Source organism: Taeniopygia guttata, chromosome 3, assembly GCF_048771995.1.
Source record: "Taeniopygia guttata chromosome 3, bTaeGut7.mat, whole genome shotgun sequence".
NCBI lineage: Eukaryota > Metazoa > Chordata > Aves > Passeriformes > Estrildidae > Taeniopygia > Taeniopygia guttata.
In genome coordinates, this window is record NC_133027.1 from 81876275 (window position 1) to 81895135 (window position 18861).

Below are 18861 nucleotides of genomic sequence, written 5' to 3' on the forward strand. Positions count from 1 at the left end.
CAGAACTTTCCTGAAAGTACTCAATTCCACCAAAATCAAATGGTCTTTAAAAAATAAGCAAACCAGAAATGGTTAAGAGCACTAGTTTTGAGTGCTCATTATTGCACTACGGATGACTGACCGACTTCCCTGAGCAGTGCATTTTGCCTAATTGAGCAGTTTTCCTTTCCGTTACACTTTTTTTATCCAAGTTTCCTGGAACACACAGTAATAGCAACGCCAAGACAGACCATGGTTGTTAGGCTGCCACTTTATCACCAATAGTGGACAGTAACAGAGAGAATATAGAGATGGGGCTGACATGCAGATACTGCTTTGGTATTGTTAGTATGTTGCCAAGGGTGGTGTCCCCTCATTTATTAGCCCTTGATGGCCTGTTCTTACATCAATTTACCCAATTACTTTTGAACCTGTGATAATATTTACTACCCTGACATTTAGTGTTAAGCTTTTCCAAACCTTAGAAGTGATGTATTGTGTAGTGTATACTCTTGTACAAATGGCACTATTTCTTCTAATGGTTGCCCTTTCCTTTGGACATATTGATCAGTGCAATTCTGCACACTTTTTTTACCACTCATAATTTAAAGGCAATGTCTTTATGATACCCTTCATTAGTCACTGAGGCTACAATGTCTTTATTTCATTTTAGATAGTGCAACAGCTCATTCTATACCTTGTGATTAGTCACCCTTCTCTCTTTTCCATGTCTGTCCTATCTCTTTGATAAAAGGGGGAAATGCACACGGTGTTGAAGTGATACTAATGATTGAATGCAGCCTCAGTAATTAGTTTATAATTGATTATCAGCTTTTCTAACATTTGACCTGATTTTTTTTGACTGCTAATGGACTCAGTGCTGACATCAGAAGGACAAAATTTTCAAGTTGTATCTGAACAATACTAGTAATAATTTGGAGCATGACAATGTACCCATTAAATTCAGAGACCCACCCTTTTTGTATTGTTCTGCTCTGACATGGGTTTTGTGACTCATGGCCTGTAAGGGTGCTTAACCTCTTTCTCGTGCTTTATCATTCCAGGGACTAATCTTTCCTGATGTCATTTTTCCTAATACTGAAAACAGTACTGTGAAAATGCTGGTGTTATTCCTATTTTAAAATAAGTGAAGAAAAAAGCTAATTAAATTACTACAAGATGTAGTATTGATGTATTTGGAAAGCTTCTGTTTTATTTTTACCCAAAGGCTAATGTTTTCTTAGAGATCTGATTTTGAACTACTCTGTGGGCAATCTCCTTTTCTATCAAAGCAGAGCAGAGCACAGCGTGTTAATTAGGCCTATTATAAAAGAGGCTTGCCCTGGGTTGATTCTGAAACAGAAAATCAAGAGGCAGCAGAGCATGACGTATTTGGAACCGACACTATTGCCTGCAGCAGGGACTGCATTCATAAATCATATGTTTGCAAAGATGCAGCAAATGGGGGCTGAAGAACGGCTCCAGGTTTTAAATATTTAGCAAAATGGTGTGTGGCCCTGTTGGAAAGACAGAGTGCTTCACTCATGCTTGGCATTATATGTGGCCACAAGATTTTCTTTTGAAGGTTTTAATTAAAACCACAAAATTAGTGTTTCCTTTGTGTGGGGTTTTTTTTTGGGGGGGGGTTTTTTGGTTTTGTTTTTGTTTATTTTAACAGCGATGTTTATAGCAGCTGAAGGTCTTTAATGTGATAATGAGATCCTGAAGTCTTTAATCTGATCATGGCTATGGGTGAATAACATACTGAGGCATAAAAAAATGTCCTCTCATTACAAAGCATGTTTTAAAAATGGTGTGGAATTGACAGAACTTTTGGATCTTACTTTTAATTTCTTAGGAGGTTAAAAAGCATGAAATAAAAAAGAAAAATGTGTCAGGTGAGTGTGGTTCTGTAGTCACGGTCTTAACATTGGTCTTAAACTTTAGTAAGTTGCAGGGTAATAAGAATGTCTTATTTTACTTTGAGCTTCTTAAGTTGATAATCCCATGTCTTTTGAACTTTATTACTATGAAAGAAAAAATAGGTCACTCAGAATACATAGATATTTTCTTGGGGCTTTTTCAGGGGAGACTTGGATACACTGTAGTAAATTCTGAGCATTTGTACATGATATGAATAAAGCAGTTTCAGGTACTCTACATAACTGGTGGTTATCTTTCACAATTGAGGTAGGATTAGATGGCTACTTTAGGATGAATATTTAACAAAACACAATTATTTATACTTCTCAGAAAGCTGAAGCATCTTACTGAATAGACTCAAAACAAAATAAGAAATGAGATTTGGAGGCATCTCTAGGGTCACTGGATGCTTTACCCCATGCAAGAAGGAGGCCTCCCTTATATTTCTGGGGTTTCCATAGGGGTTCTTTCCTGAGCACGTTTTTCTTTTCAGCTACTTCCTTTTAATTGATCACTCATTATCATCTCTCTCATATTTGCAGTGATAGATCTCTTTGAGAAAAGAAATAAAAGGACTGTAGTTTTGGAAGAGTTTCCAGTAGTGCCTTCTTGCTATGTCTGCCAACACAACCTTCTTTCCTTCAACAAAGGCAGAGCATCAGTCATGTGTATTGGTCTGAAGTAAAATGAGATTGTACAGAACAAAAATACTTCTGAGGACCTCTAAAATAACTGGAATTCACAAAGTCCTTAAATAATGAGTGCAGAAAATGAGAAGTTATATGCAGGAGATAGATTGAGAGCATATATAGACAGCTTTTCTCAGAGCACAGAAGCAAGGAGTGTCTGCATCTAGCAGTGTCATAGCTGTAAAACTGGTAAAGGTGTTGATTGTTTATTTTTTCTCAAGTGGCTGTTTGGGAGTTTTTTTACAACAAGTTTTGGGCTCCTTTGAGGTAGGAATTCCTCATACAGTCACAGTGAGAATCACAGTGGGCAAGGCCTTGACATTAGATGCAAATAAATAAGAACTTTTCATGATTTTCATACTAATTATTCTTCTGTATTTGTTTCTTTAATTTGCTGTAAAGTGTCAAGATTTGTTTATATAATGGATATGCTATATTAATAGTTTGCTTCATTTTAGAATAAATGTGCATATTCTTTGTGATATTTTAAATATACTTGCAATGGAAATAATCTTATTCATAGCCAGTTAAGTTGAACTGAGGATGTTAAATCAATTGCAAAAAAATTTATTGCTATTCAGTACTGTCTATTTAATGGGCCATTAGGCATGGCTATTCTTTGTTTGAATATTGTATGATATTAAAAGAAATCAAAGTAGTATTAGACTCAGTTGGGTCATTATCTTGCTTCAGATACATATATTAAATTTCAGGTGATACCTTGATCCTGTGAAACTACCTGCTCTCATACACTTTTTTCATTATATTAAGGTTGTAACTGCATATGGCTAGTCTTAGATATTTGTAAGAAATAGACCTATATTAGTGATGAATAAATAGATTTGTGGAAAGCAATTGAAATCTTCTGAAATCACACATGATCTTTAAGTGTTAATCAATTGTTTCCCAGGAATAAGTAGGCAGAGGTTAAAAGTTTTCAAAAATGCCTTAACATCCCATGATGTTTAGGCATGTGAAACACTGCAGTTTTCAAAAGACGGATGCTCAGCAGTTTGTGGAACCCAAGACTTCTTAACACAACTTCAGTCATACTCCTTTCCACACAAATCAGACTGATTGTTCCTAGCATCTAAGGGAGATTTAGTAATGAAATCTCTATTTTTTTACCTAATTAGCCATCATTCAGCATCTAAGTAGCACATATTGTGGCAAGAGACTAGCTGAATTCCCCTAAACCATGAGATGTTTTCCAGATGTTTGTCATCCCTACATATCTTAGCAAATGCCAGTGGCCTTGCTGAGGTTTCTGCTTTTCACAAGTGCGACAGAATAAATTTAGACCTGAGGTACTTTTTTGATGTGAATTGGGAGTAAATATATATGCTGCCTTTTGCCCCTGAACTTCCTTGCTGATTATCAGGGGCAGTAAGACACTGACCCATTTTAGGATATGTCCAGTCCTAATTGTCTAATTAGTAAAATAAAGACAGTGATAAAAATGCTATTGTTAACAGTTATATGTAGTACCACTGGTATTCCAGCCTTTAAGAGCACTGCTGTCATCATCTGGCCACCCGCTCATGGTGCTGTTGCCCTGCTGTTCTCTGTCACCTCCTGGCCTGCTGTGTCACCCTGGGCTGTCACAGCTGCCCCTGGGCCCCGGCGAGGGGCAGAGGTGGTGTCCTGCAGCTGCCTGCTCCTGCTCCAGGTTCAGCTGGAGGTTTTAGCCTGTGCTCTGCTTAATACTCTGCTGGTTGAAGTGGTTAACTGCTGGTATAGCCAAAAGCTGAGACCTTGACTCAGTGCAGTTGAGAATCCCATGGCAGGCTGTGAGGGAAGCAGCTTGGGTCAGCTGGTGCAGAAGTCAGTTCCCAGCTCTGGTTTTGGAGCCTTCTCTGAAACACCACCTTGTCCCTAGGCAGATCTATGCTAACAGCCCTGGTTAAGGAGGACAAGGATGCTTAACCTGAGTGCAAATCCCTGCCTTGAGTCTAGAAATGAAATAATTTAATCTTTTCTTTTGATGTAAGTGTGTGTTATATAGTAATCATTTGAAGAAGGGCTCAGGAAACCCAGCAGAACTTCAGGCGGGCTCTCTGGGGCAGCAGTTCTGTTTGAGAGTCAACAAGGGGGAACTTTTGAACAGGTCTGTGGTGCTGGGACCTGAACGTTTCTCAGCACTTCACTGACCCGCAGAATCAGGGAGCACGAACAGCACAAAAAAGCACAGATGTGACAGACACCACATCTGGTGGGAGCCTGACAGCCAGGGTGGTCTGAGTGTACTCAGTACAGGAGACTGAGAGACCCAAACTGAGCTCTGTGTAAAAGCTATCTGTCATTATCTAGTAACTGTTTTGTCCTTGAGATAACACAGACTCCTGGATAAATATCCATCTGTCATTTTTACAAAGCCAAGAATTTTAATCTCCCATTTTCATTTTCTTAGGAATGCTGTGTATTTGCAGATTGGTGTGCTTACATGCATGCCCATATAACTCAAAGGCTGTTGGTGCCTTCTTACACAACCAAAGTACCCATATAAAAAGATTCTGACATATTAAATATCTCATAATGGTATCAAATTATAGGTCTTGTATAAGCAGAAGTATTTGTTTCTGTTTCATGGTGTGTTGGATATTTTTTCCTATAAGAAAAGTTATCATATTTAATTCAGGTAGTGTCATGATACACCTTCATTGCTCAATTGAGTCAGACAAAAAAAGCTGGATATGTTCCCAAGGGAGAGCATACTTTGAAGAATGCAGTGGTTTACTTTTAACGCATGTTCTTCACTACAGTTTATATTTGCTTGAAATCCAAATTGTTGTCATCTTAGTTGGCCAGATACCTGTATGTGAGGACAGTAGTCCAAAAGTTCTGTTGCCTTTATTTGATGGAGATAGGCTTTTTTAATTTGCAGGTTTGTATTTTATGTTTTAATTCATGTTTGTAGCATTTCAGTTCCCTTAAGGACTTTGTTACAGGATCAAAATTTCTGTACTATAAACCTGTGTAATGTATATTTATATTTATGAAATACATAATGATATCTGAAGGAAAAATCTAATTCAGAAATCCTGACTAAATGTGCTGCAAACGCTAAAAGCAGCGAGGACAGTGATGGAGTGCGAGTGGCACAGCCAGAGCTGAAGTTCTACTTGGAACGCTGCTGGTTGTGTTAAGCCTCTGTCAGTCCAGAAAATTGCTGTTGGGACATCTGTAGCTGCAGCTGGTCACACCAGAAAGAGATGGACAGTTAGCAAAGAGCAGATCTGGGCCAGGGGTGTAATTTATAGAGTGTCCTGTTGTCCTAGTGGCTTAAACATAGTGTCTTAAAACTTACATATAGCTCAACAAACTGCTCAAGTCTTCTTCACCTCTTTCAGAAAGCAGAGCTGTATCTGCACTAAGCATACACTGTAATCAGTTTGGCATTCTTTCAACTGAAAGCAAAGTAGGCACAAGGCGTAGGTGAACTGCCAGATAAAGATAATAAACAGTAATTTGCCAATTCTGGGTTCTTTCAAGCAAGTTTTTCTGATATTTATCTAGGTATCCAGTCTTGATTAACATTTTGGGGATTTACATTGGGGATGGAAGGGAGTTGAGGCATTTGGGCAGAAAAATATACTTGCATGAGTCACATTATGTTCTTAGTAAGCATAATAAAGGAGAAAAATAGCATAAAACACATAATGGTACCAAAACTTGAGTTTCAGAGAGTCTGGCACTAAGGTAATAGAAATTAGTAGTTGTTCCCTAAAAGGTTGTTTAAATTGAAGCCAAGTGAATGCATTTCATTTGTTTCACATGGGAACTATCACAAAGCAATGCAAGTGAGTTGGATCTGCTAAAACCAGAAATCTCTCCCATCTCTCTGGAAAACATTCCCACTTTAAAGTTATGTCAGTTCAGTTCCTTTCATGATAGTAAGTTTGAACTTAACTATCCATTTAGCAAAGGAGAGGGCAAGCCAGCATTGAAGGATTTGAAATTATGTATTCTGGTCTTATGAAAATTTCATGAATAAGATAAATAAATAAAAGGTTTCCAGAGTGAAATGCTGTGGTTATCTAAGAGGTCATATCTCTCCCTCACTCACCATCCTCATAATAAACAGCTATTGATTAAATTGAGGAGCCACTTGGTCTTTAGTAGTACAGGTGGGAGGTGGCCTGGGCTTCACTGTGGTAGGATATATTTTATGCTTGCCTTTTTTTCACTGCCATGCTTGCCTTTTTTTTTTTTTTTTTTTTTTTTGTGGTTTTGGGGTTTTTTTTAATCCACACATCAGCAGATCTATATGTGTTTATTTTTACATATTGTGGAGATTTTTTTTTTTTGTGGGCAACCATTCTTCACTAGCAACTGAGCATAAATAATGGAGGCATTTCTATATAAAATATATATATGTAAAGGTAAGAATCAGCAGCTAATTGAAACTGGTTTTCCTAATGCCCATGTTTAAATTCAGTTTGCTTTAGATATATGGAGTATTTTCATATGGGTTATTTTTAGAGCCATGATACCAGGTGTGGCAGAGTAATATTTTGTTCTGGTGAATTTTCTTCCTATTCAATAGCACTTCACCCAGTTAAGAGTTTGGGCCATTGTAATAGATTCAAAAGACAAAAAGCAAGCTATTGATCAAAGAACTCCTGGCAGAGATAAATCCAGCCTTAAACCTGCATAAACTGGCTTGTTGAATTTAGCTTGACTATTTATACTGTCCCATCATGCTGTATTTAGAGCTAAGGGTTTGGTGACAGGAGTTGAAAGTCTGTGATCTGCTTTAGCTTGGAGGATGAGATGTGCTAAATGAATCAATAAAGAGTTCTTCTGTGCTTTGTTCTGTCCTAATGCAAGTTGTCAGGGGCTTTTTGTTGTCTGACGTTTTTTGGTGGAAAAAGAATAAATTTATTTTATCATAAACTCAGTTATTTATGAATACTTTAAACTAGATCAAATATTTTCTGCAGTTAGGTTAAAAATAGCATGTCCTAGGGGCAGAGGAAGCAGTTGTGTTAAAGTATCTGCCTATTGCTACATTTTCAGGACTTCTATTAATGATACAAAGTCAGTTGAAATGACATCCATTACATATTTGTCCAAACAAGCGGAGAAGAAAAATAAACAATGTGGTGCTAGAGAATCCATTAGAATTGTGTATCTTTGCCTGTCTTCCTAATCAGAGGAGTTGATATCTACCCACAGTTACTTCTGTAACACATATATATCACACGGAAAAACATTAAGACAGTGAGATTTGCCTGCCTAGTGAATGTTTTTACTCATCTTTACTGTTTTGTGTTTTACATATATGCAGATAAAATTTGCATGCTCTGAAGGATACATTATGGTTCTTAAAACAGTCCTTTCTTCAAGAAAAGATGCAAAACTGGACTTCTACTGAGTAGATAACTTAATTCCTTTAAGAACCATAAATATTTTTTAATAATGCAGAGAAATTTTCCCAAAGGAGAAGGTGATTGTAAATAAAGTGGGTGATGTGAAAGTCTTTATACATGCTTATGCTGCTAGATTCAGCAAATGCTACTCTGCTACCCATAGGTTACAATTTTTCCTCCATAGATTTTTGTTTACTGTTACTGTCAGCATACAGTTTGAGCCTGGGGTGTATATTAAGGTACTAGAAATGAATATAGCATGTGGTAATCCTGCTCCATACTTTGTTGGCACTTTTGTCCTCTTGTGTCTTTTGTTAACCTTTGTTTTCCAGGTATCTTGTCAATTTCTTTCTTTACAGGTCCGTTACAACACAAATTTAAAATTACAATTACGAAATACTGTATTTTATCATTACATTTCATTAGTATTTTAATAATTACTAAAATCTAGCTTGTCTATTTGAAGCATCCATAGTAGCAGTGAGAGGGTCTCCAGTGTTAGTAATTTTGGTAAACTGCTTGTCTCTTGTAGTTTTGGATATGGCTCGACACGTTCCCCTGTACCGAGCTCTGCTGGAATTGCTCCGTGCTATTGCCTCTTGTGCATCGATGGTGCCGTTACTCCTTCCTCTGTCGGGAGAAAGTAGCGAAGAGGAGGAAGAGCAGCTGGAGTCACAAGCTTCTGTTGGGACCTTGTTGGCTAAAATGAAGACCTGTGTAGATACATACACCAACCGACTGAGGTAAGCACTTGTGTCAGCCCTGCCATCCATTTAAACTGTATTGTGTGGTTGTGCTTTAGGAATGGTAGTCCCCAGTTTAGTGCTCCCACTGAGACACTGCAAACCACACTGCACTTTGCTGGCTCCTACCTTCCCCTCCCCCTGTGGTGGACTGAGAGGAGAATTGGTGGCCCAAAAGGTAAAAATCACAGGATGAGATAAGAACAATTTACTGGAAGCAGCAATGAGGTAAGAGAACAAACAGCAACAATATTATTAACAAAAGTGTACAAAAGAGAGAGTGATTATTCACATGCAGAAATGCTCATCACAGAGCTCAATCCAACTGCAGCTACACCACGCTGACCCCTCCCTCCAGCTGGGAACAGGTATTATGCAGCTGCTCCCTCCAGTATGGAACTGGCACCAGTCAACTGCTCCTTCCACTGCACTTATTGACCAGGAGGAACTCCTTCCCAGAGGAGAGTCCCTTTCCCCTGCCCCAGCAATGATCTGAGGTAGTGTACAGTAACCTCTGGGTCCTGGCTTCTCCTGGATACTGCAAAAATTAACCCTGTTCTGGCTGGAACAGGACATGTGTTTTTACTTATTATGAATGTAGCAGTGAAAGGAGATTGAATTCTGTCTATTTCTCTGAATGGATTTTGCCATCTAGAGTGAGAATATACTATCTGTTTGATCTAGATTTGTGTTTGTATGTATCTGTCTGGTTTACTATACTATTTACAGGGCATGGTTTTGGTATAACAGACATAAGCTGGTAGATTTGCATAGTCTTGTCATTTCATTGATAACTGTCAATGTTGCAATACAAATTTTAATTTCTTTATTTTAATAATTTTCTGCTTCCAGCAATTGGTTTCTTGATTCTGTTTACTTGCTTCCAATTTGAAGACAGCTTCTTAAGAAATAATAACCTGTCCTTCTCTGCAAAATTTAGTGCTGTCCCTAAGCATATGCTGCAACATCATAGGAAGAAGGTAAACAAAATATCAGGAAAAGGTGTGTGGAGAATGTTCTTTCTCCCACTATTAACTCGGAATGTTTACTAACCATTACCTGAGAGACTTTTGGAGAAAGAATCTCATTATTGGAAACTCTTTCTAGTAGCTCCTGATGAACTGGACTTTACCAATTCAATTTCTCCAATCCCTTTTGACTGAGACTGCAACTCTTGCTTATCAAGCATGTAAGGTACCTGTAGTGGGATACTTTTTTTGCTGGTGTAGTGTAGTGCAAAACAAACAGAGCTGGGAAGGACAAAACCCAGTTCTTTATGTTGGATACCCACCTAAAAAAGTCAGCTTATGCTTGCTGGCAATATTATCTATATATCTCATAGTATGTGTATATACATATGTATACGTATGTACATAGTATATGTAATCTTCTCAAAATAGGAAAGATCTTTGGCTTTTGTGTAATCCATTTCCAATACCTGTGTAAGTAATTCTCTGCTAGAATTGCTGTTTTTTCTTTGCTAATCTGGTCATCCATTAGCCTCAGATGTAATGGCCATGGAGACCTGTACCTTCCCATGTCACTTCCCCAGGCTGAAACCTAAGAAGTTTCTTTGTGGGAGTGGTACACAACTACTGTTCATAAGCTCTTTTCTATTTCATAAAGTAAATACAGTATGAGTAGTTCTTCAGTGCCAGCTTAGGATCTGGAAGCAAAAAAGAATTCTAGAGTCACAGTTATTTTAATAGGTAATAATATTAACATTTAATAATTTTAATATTACATGGATTTGATAAGAATTCTGTGGTTGGTTCTTTGTGCATTATCTGTGCAATTTTCTTGTATTACTTTGTTATACTAGGACAAAAGGAAAGCTTGTCTTTCACTGGGTGGTTTAAACATAGTGCTGTTTGTCTTTGAAGCAGTGTATAGACAAGGATGAACATCAACAGCCTGGACAGCGTGGAGTCACTGGGGTGGAAGGCTTGAATTCTGGCACACCTTCAACTAAATTCTCAGCATTTTAGTTGAAGGTGTGCCAGAAAATAAGCAAGTATTGGCATGGATTTCTTAGATGGGACAATCTGCTGTTCCTTTTAGGTCAAATTGGCAGAACAACAACCCAAAATTATGGGTTCTAGTTTCAAAGGCAAAACATCACATCCTCTGAGCAGCAGACTTGCGTGTCTGCCAAATGTCATCTCCATGTTGGACTGGGAGTGTCCACTTTGTTCCAGAATTGAAGGGGAACAGTTTGGTTTTGTTTTCAGTTAGCATTGAATTTCCTTTACTTTCAAAGGCCATCATATTCTGTTAGAAAATTGGGAAATTTTTGGATAATGGAGTAGACATTTAGGTATGAGATGATCTCTCATGGCTGTCTGAATGCTAGGGAGTCAAATCCATCAGTGACTGGAGATCAGTCAGGCTGGTGTCATGAGTTGCCATGAGGGCTGAGTTTGAGACATGAGCTTGCTGTGGTGGCTGAGCCCTTTGCTGCAGGGAGCTGCTGATGTGTGGCAAAGCAGGTTCATTAAAACCAGCGACTGTGGGGTGAGCTTCATGGCAAATGGTTATTCTGGCAAAATGAGATGGTGGCTCATTCATGTGATGTGTTGTCTAGCAAGCTTACCTCTAAAATTCCTAACTATGCTTCATGGGGATGCTGGACTACAACCAAGTGGGCTTGAGGCATTTTCTGTGCTGTGGCTTTTCACTGTCTTCACTGCTATTTTGGAGAACTTTTATGTGAAAGAGTGCATTTTTCAAACAAAAAATATTTTCTTTAGAATTGGGCCCTAAGAATCAAGGCCTAATTTATTTTAATTTATTTTTCTTTTAAAAACAATGATCAGTTCCTTCTGCTGCATGCTGAAACTCACATTTTGAGTTGATGGTTGCCTGCAGAGAGCAGTCCTGCAGCCTCTGGTTTGGAATGCTTCCACTTAATGTATGTAAAGAGTGCTTCAAAGCGGGGGTAGGTGGAGCCATCTGGGAGAAGGTTACCAGCTTTCATCAGTGGTCATTTCCACAGTCCCTTGCCTGTTTTGCCCTATTTCAAGGGATTTATTTAAGAAAGTGTGAATTACTGGAAGGAATAAATGTGGAATCCATGAGGGCTGTGGTTGCAAATCCAGGGTAGTTTTATCCCAAGAGAGTGAGCCCGAGACTAAGACTAAGCAACACAGTGCTGTAAGCACTGTCCCTGTGGTGCACAGGGGCTGAATGGTTCATTAGCTGTACTCTGTGAATGCTTTGATAAGGGTATCATTCTGTATCACCACATTTACCTCCAACTACCAGGCATGGGTGAGTAAGTAATAGTATTGACTTTTGTTATAAATGAAAATTTGTCCAGCCAAATTAATATGAAAAATAAAATATTTATTTTATAATCAAATTCTATCTAGCCAGCCACAAGGAAAGAACAGAGCCGAGCCCGGGGTCGGCCCTGGGTGTGCAACAAGGAGTCAGCCTCAGCAGAGGTTTTCCTCCAGCCCACACACCTTAATCCTGGTACAAGCGGTTTTTATAGGGAAAATTACGCCTGAGGCCAAGATTTCAGCAATCAGTCTTTTCTTCTATTCAGAGTCTATATGTTAATAAGATTTTCCTTTTTGGTGATGAGGGAGAACAAATCACTGCCCAGAGTTTGTTGAATCCTTGATGAAATTTATGGGAATTCGGGAACGCTGCATTCACATGTATCTGTCTGAGGATTTCCATGATATCCATCTCGGGTCATTCATGCGAACAATCAGCACCTGGGGTTTCTGTATCTCCCCAGCCATGGCCCATCTCCTGGCGAGCTGTACCTTCTTACTTGTAAATCAGTTTCCAATCTACACCTGGTCTCACCTGCGCCTGTGAGGGTGGGGGGGGAATCCTAAAACAAACATGTATACTCTAACAAATATTCAATATCACATATATCATATTAGAAATGGCGCGAATTATATCAACTACACATAACACTTTGAAAATTAAAGTTGCCTTGGGAGTGTACAATTCATTATTCATTTAGCACAGCGTAAAGAGAAGGCTGTCATCTCTAGCACAAGCTAAATTAATGGCTTAAATTATTAGCATGTACACTGCTGTATCTTCTAGCAAATATATTAGTGACTGTCATCCCTTTAAATATGGGTTGACAGTTTCTCTGCTTTTTCTTCAGTGGCTGAAAAGCTGTATGGGAAAGTTTCTGTGTGTGAATTTAATATTTGGCTCCTCCTCCACTCTGGAAGTCATAACATTTAGATAAAGGTTTTTCCTAAATTAAAGTTCAGGAGTTTGTTAAACTGCTAGTTATCTGCATACACAAATTTCTGTGCAGGCTGATAGCACACAAGGAAGGAGCTGAAGCATCTTACTGGCTTTATGACTTCACTTCTGGTATTCTGCCTCCTCCTTCATAGAGTACTGAGAGAGCTGTGAAGTTCCAGTAACTGCTCCTCCCAAGCTGGAGCCCTACTGGTGTCTCTGGATCGCTCTTGTATCACATAGTTTGGAGAGAGAATGAATCCAGGCAGGACTGCAGCGCTGGAGATGACAGCAAGAAGTGAGAATGGTATTTTCTCAGCTAACAGTGGGCTTTGCCCACGTTATACGTGCTCACAAGTGGCAGAGTAGTCATCAGATTGCTTTTCTAATGTGTGCACAAAGCAGTACCATGTGTTTCAGGTCACACAGAGAAATAGTTTATGGACTGTCATCTTCAATACAGCTGTAATTTTGACACTGGAGGACTCCAAGTTGAATCTGACCAAGGAGTTATTTTGTAGGGTCCACAAAGCAGCCACCAGGCTGCAGCAGGCTCATGGAGGCCTTCTGCCCTTCCTGAAGGACTGGGACCCTCACAGTGATTCTGACCTTTGTTTACTTTGTGTGTTCGAAGATTGCCCAGTACATTGATGATATGTGAAACCCTTTGAACTTTTTCATGGGCTTTAAATTACATTTTTATCTCAGCCCTTTTATAAGCATACAGTTTAGGGAATATAATTAATATTCCCTAAATAATAATACTAATTTTTTTTTTGCTCCTCCTCCAAAAAATTTTAAAATAAAAAAATAATAAAAGCAAAATAGGCTTTTAGATTTTTCAGACCAGGATGTTTTGTTACATAAGGGAAATAGTACGGAGACCATATTCACACCTTCATCTTCAGTTCTAGAGGTGTTTTGTGCGAGATTTTTATCTTATAGTGCACCTCTTCTTTTTAAATTGCATTATTTAATAGCCATAATAAATATGTTTTAAGGATATGTTTTTAGAAAGGACTACTGTGGTCTTCTAATGTAAAAGAAATAGAAAATTAACTACAATATTTCATGTCTGCAGGAGTGTTCAGTTCTATCTCAGATCACAAAACTGTGAGCTCTAAAAATTATCATCAGTGTGAGAGTACATATGGCTGGGGAACCTTGGACAGATTTTCCCATCTAGAGTCTAGAGAATTATTTGATTTTCCATATGCTGGTAGTAAATAAACTGAGAAACTGTAAAGTACTTAAATTTCTCCAACATTTGTGAATAATGCTAAAGTAGAGAATAAAATAATAAGGCAGATTCCTACAGGAGAGCTGGAGAAGAGCTTTTTACAAAGACCATATAGTGACAGGACAAGGGGGAATGGCTTCAAATGAAAGAGTAGGTTTAGATTAGGAATTAGGAGAACATTCTTTGCTCTCAGGGTGGTGTGGCACTGTAACAGGTTGCCCAGAGAAGTTGTGGATGCCCCATCCCTGTAGGTGTTCAAGGCCAGGCTGGATGGGTGTCTGAGCAACGTGATCCAGTTTAAGGTGTCCCTCCTGTGGCAGGGGGTTGGAATGAAATGATCTTTAAGGCCTTTTCCAACCCAAACCATTCTGTGATTCTGATCTCACAAACTGTGCAGGATGGATTACACTAAATTGGCATTCTTTTGAATCAAATAAAGGTAGGAAGACAAAATGGGAGAAGAAAAAAGTAGATGTCATCACTCATAGGAGTCTTGCATGCTATGGCAATATCAGTTGGTTTGTTCCCCAAAAGTGGGGAAAAAGATTGCCTTTAGCCTAACCATTGGAATATACAAGGAACACTTTGTGAGGAAGCTAAATGTTGATAAGGCAGTATGTTTAATTTTGGGAATTTGTGTACCAGCTATCTTATCCTACCCAAGAAACTGGCTGAAATCTGTGATTAGGCAGAGTCAAGAGTCTTGGATGGGGCAGAGATGTGGCTGAGTTAGATTTATTCCTGCATTTCGCTTCCTAAACTGCTCTTTCACAGGTGTGGCCTGACTCAGAAGTTAGGCAACGGGATAATACAGACTCTCACACAAGCCCCAGATAATTACAGTTGTCAGGGTACAACTGTCCTGCAAACACAGGCTTTGAAAAGTCTCTTATGAGGAGAGGCAGGGCAGAGGTTTTCTGTTGTGTTCATGATTGCAGTGGACAGATCTCCTTTCCCTGGTGGCACAGGAGATGTTAGGAGAATACATTCTCTTTTGACAGTTCAAAAGTGCTGAAGTATAACTGCTGTGGACAGCAAGGAGAACAAGAGGAAATAATATTATTGGTACTGAAAGTTTGCATTTGAGTAGATGTCTCCTTTCCCTGCTGCTTCAGCTAATATATATTCCTTGTCTGCTGAGGTCCTTGCTGTCAGTAACTCAGTATGTCTGTAGGAGTTTTTAAGTATGTGGCGAAGCATTTTGTTTAATGAAGCCAACACCTTGGTTTTTTTGATTCTGAGACCAAGTAGAAGGAGGAAAACCAAACAAGTAGTCCAAATTGTAAAAGCAAATGGGCAACAAAAGAGCCACAAGAGCACTATTTTGGAAATGGATTTGTGAGAAATAATTTTACTTTTGGTACCTTCACTAAGCACATTTTTATTGCTTTTCACAGATCTTTCTCTTGCATAATACCCACTGACATTTTACTTCAGCCAGAATTTCTCCAAAGGTTTTGTAGCAAATAGCTTAAGGCTTCTGCATCAATAGCAGGCAGATCTGCCTTTCTAGGGACTGGTAGCTGCTAGCATGTGCATGATGTTAAAACAAGTTATCACTGAGGTTTAGTAGGTTTAAATATGTATTTCTGAGGGTGCTTAATAGGTTATTTTAAAAATATTGGCCTAGCTTTCCACAACGAAAAATGCAATAATAAGGATTGGAAAGTATGAATGAGAGATACAGCTGCTGCTTATTTGTCATAAATGTTCCTCAAATGCAACCTGGGGCTGGCTGTGATGCCTTGGATTCCTCCTAACTTTGAGGATCTGAAAGCTCAGAATAGCTTGAAGTCAGCCATGGGCTAACATCCTTTTGGATTAAATCTGGAACAGGGAAAATGGACCATTCTACAGTAATGTATTTTGTTATTAATGCTCTCTAGTGATATTCTCATTTGATTAGGTACAGTTCAGAGACCATATTCAGTACTACTGTAATCACCTCTACTGAATAGTTTAGAGAGTCATTCATTATGCATAATTTCAGTCTAGATTAAAACACAGAAAGGTTATAGTTGGTAAAATATGTTTGCTATATCAAAACATTAAATTGCTGGTTTTACTCATGTAGATAGTTTCTTGGTTTGCTAGTGAGAAAGACAAAACCACTTCATCTTGGCTGTTGAACTTGTTTGGGTCTCAAAACAAACAAGTGCTGTTGAAACAAAAATGTATAGCAATTGTTGCAAAATAATTTGCGTGTTGTTAGCTTTAAAATCTCCTAATTTTGCAGGATGACAGTATAAATTTATGCTGGCTCTTAAAACATGCACTGCATTTTCAAATAATTAGAAAAATTTGAGGTGTTTAAATTGATGTTTTGTTTTGCAATACTTTGATTATAAACATCCAGTGTAATCTAGATGCTTTTTATATTTTAAAGCTTTTAAAGTTATGTTACATTAAACTTTTTATTGAAATAAAAGCTCTGCATTTCTGTAGCTCAGAAGAGAACTGCAGAGAGAAAATTCATGTTTTACCCATGTGGTGCCTGCTGTGACCCATGTGGTGCCTGGGTTGATGTTCATCTACATGGTGTGAATTTTTACTGGAGGTTTCCTAGAGTTTTACCATTAGTGTATTTTCAGTAATTGCTAGTGTATTGTATAGCGGGAAGGAGCACTTTGTCACCTATTTAGGACTTAGTTTTGCAGGAGGATCTGCAAGAATGAAATGCATATTCATGACATGGTCTTTGTTAGATGGATTTTGTAAGGTTTTCTAATCCTGTGTGAAGGTGTGCAGATGTCTGGTCAGCCTGAAGAGTAGGCCTGAAATGTTGAAGCAGAAACTGCTGTACTGGAATCGCTGGCCTTGTGTTCATATTTTCACTGCTCATACCAGCTGTACAGCTGTTTGTCAAATCAAGACAGCATGTTCAGTGTTGGAACTGCTGGTTGCTGCATTCAGTGATGAACCTGAAGGTACAGAGACACATTCCATTTCAGAAGGCTTGGTTTAGTCTCAATGCATTACCTTTGGTATTTTTCCCTGTTGACAGATGCACTGGATACTGTATGTCTGGTTGAAAAATATTCCCTCAGGTTATATCCTATTTCTTTGCCCCATACAGGTCTAAAAAAGACAAAGCTAAAGCGGGAGTAAAGCCAGATACTTCTGATCAAGAGCCAGAGGGACTGACCCTCCTGGTGCCAGACATCCAAAAGACTGCAGAGATCGTTTATGCTGCCACCACCAGCCTGCGCCAAGCCAACCAAGGTGAAGCACAAACATTTCTATAAGTACTGTTGCTGTTTATCTGTAATACAGCCATTTACAGATAACTTATAAATCAGCTTAAAAGCAAGACAAAACACTTCTCTCCTGTACCCAACTGCTGACTGCATTTTCAAAGGCAGTTGGAACCTTGTGGAAGTTTTAAGTTTTTTGATTAAGGAAACAGAATAATTCAAGTTAGAGTACACTTCACAGCTTCCAGCACAATTATGTAGCACCTTTTTTATTATTGTTTTTCTTGGCAGAAAACGACACACAGGACCTTTAGTAATAAAACTTTTCTATTAAAACTAAATCTTATGAATTGGAATAACTATGTAGATGAATGCAGAGCTAAAATCTGAAATGTGGGTTGAACCTCAAAAAAACATCTGGTTGTCTAGTAATATAAACTAAAGGTTAAGTCGCTGAATCAGGGGACTGCATTTTATAAAGGCATGTAGGATCAGCTCCTGATTTTGGAGAGTCCAGGAATGCATGTGGGACTAGCCATCCACACAAGCATATGTCATATTTCCTGTCTGAAATTTAAAAGAAAAGTTAAATTTAAGGAAATAACAAAAGAATATTCAAAGAAGTAGCAGCAGTCATAACTTGTTTCTGAGGTGAGATTATAACCTTTTTTTACTCCAAGCTATTCAGATGATATACAATAGTGAGAAAAAGAGATTTGTATAGCCTAAGTGATACCCAGTTTTGAGATGTCTCTGCGAAAGAATGTAACCATGAAATGTCAACACTTGCTATGCGTTTCTTGTAATTACATAGTTAATTACAAATAATCATCACATTTTAAACCACAGAAAAGAAGATGGCTGAATACTCCAAAAAGGCTGCTGTGAAGCCCAAGCCTATGTCTGTTTTACGATCCCTTGAAGAGAAGTATGTGGCTGTCATGAAAAAACTCCAGTTTGGTAGGTTGAGAAGTGTGAATGTGTGTGTTTTAGAAAGCAGACACTGAAAAACTTGTGTTTTGTTGAACAAAAGCCTTTATTATTTTAAAAGTTAGCAACTATCTTACATACATGACCACTGATAATTTTCACATGACAAAAATTGTTCATCTGTGTTTTCAGGCTACTAACTCATGCACTCTTTGAACTAATAAGAAATGTTTTAAGCACACACTAAGGTAATTCAATGGACCAGATGAATTCTGTGATGTGATGGTGTCCATGTTTTCATTACAGTAATGATTTTTTGTGAGTCTTTCAGTTCTCAGATTACATTGAAATGTTTGATTTTTTTAAAGCTCATGTATGAGCCTTTTATATATATATATTTATTTATTTATAGATAAAGCTCATATATGTTATTTTTTTAAATAGAAAATAATTCAAATCAAAATTGTTTTTAAATGAAACTGCAATAAAGTTAATTGTGTCTTTTCAAGAAGTGCAATATATTGCATTTGGAATATATAATAGGGATCGGTCCTTACTTTGGCCATAAAA

General features: G+C 38.1%; 1 protein-coding gene across 7 annotated transcripts in view; it reads left to right on the forward strand.

Moving 5' to 3' along the window:
* Window positions 1-18861, forward strand: part of BIRC6 (baculoviral IAP repeat containing 6) — a 170482-nt gene that overhangs the window by 139189 nt on the left and 12432 nt on the right. For all 7 annotated transcript variants that reach the window (XM_030268488.4, XM_030268493.4, XM_072927206.1 and 4 more), the window contains 3 exons: window positions 8496-8706; window positions 17244-17389; window positions 18211-18321. In XM_030268488.4, the coding sequence (XP_030124348.4) occupies window positions 8496-8706; window positions 17244-17389; window positions 18211-18321 (468 nt within the window). The remainder of the gene's footprint in view (window positions 1-8495; window positions 8707-17243; window positions 17390-18210; window positions 18322-18861) is intronic.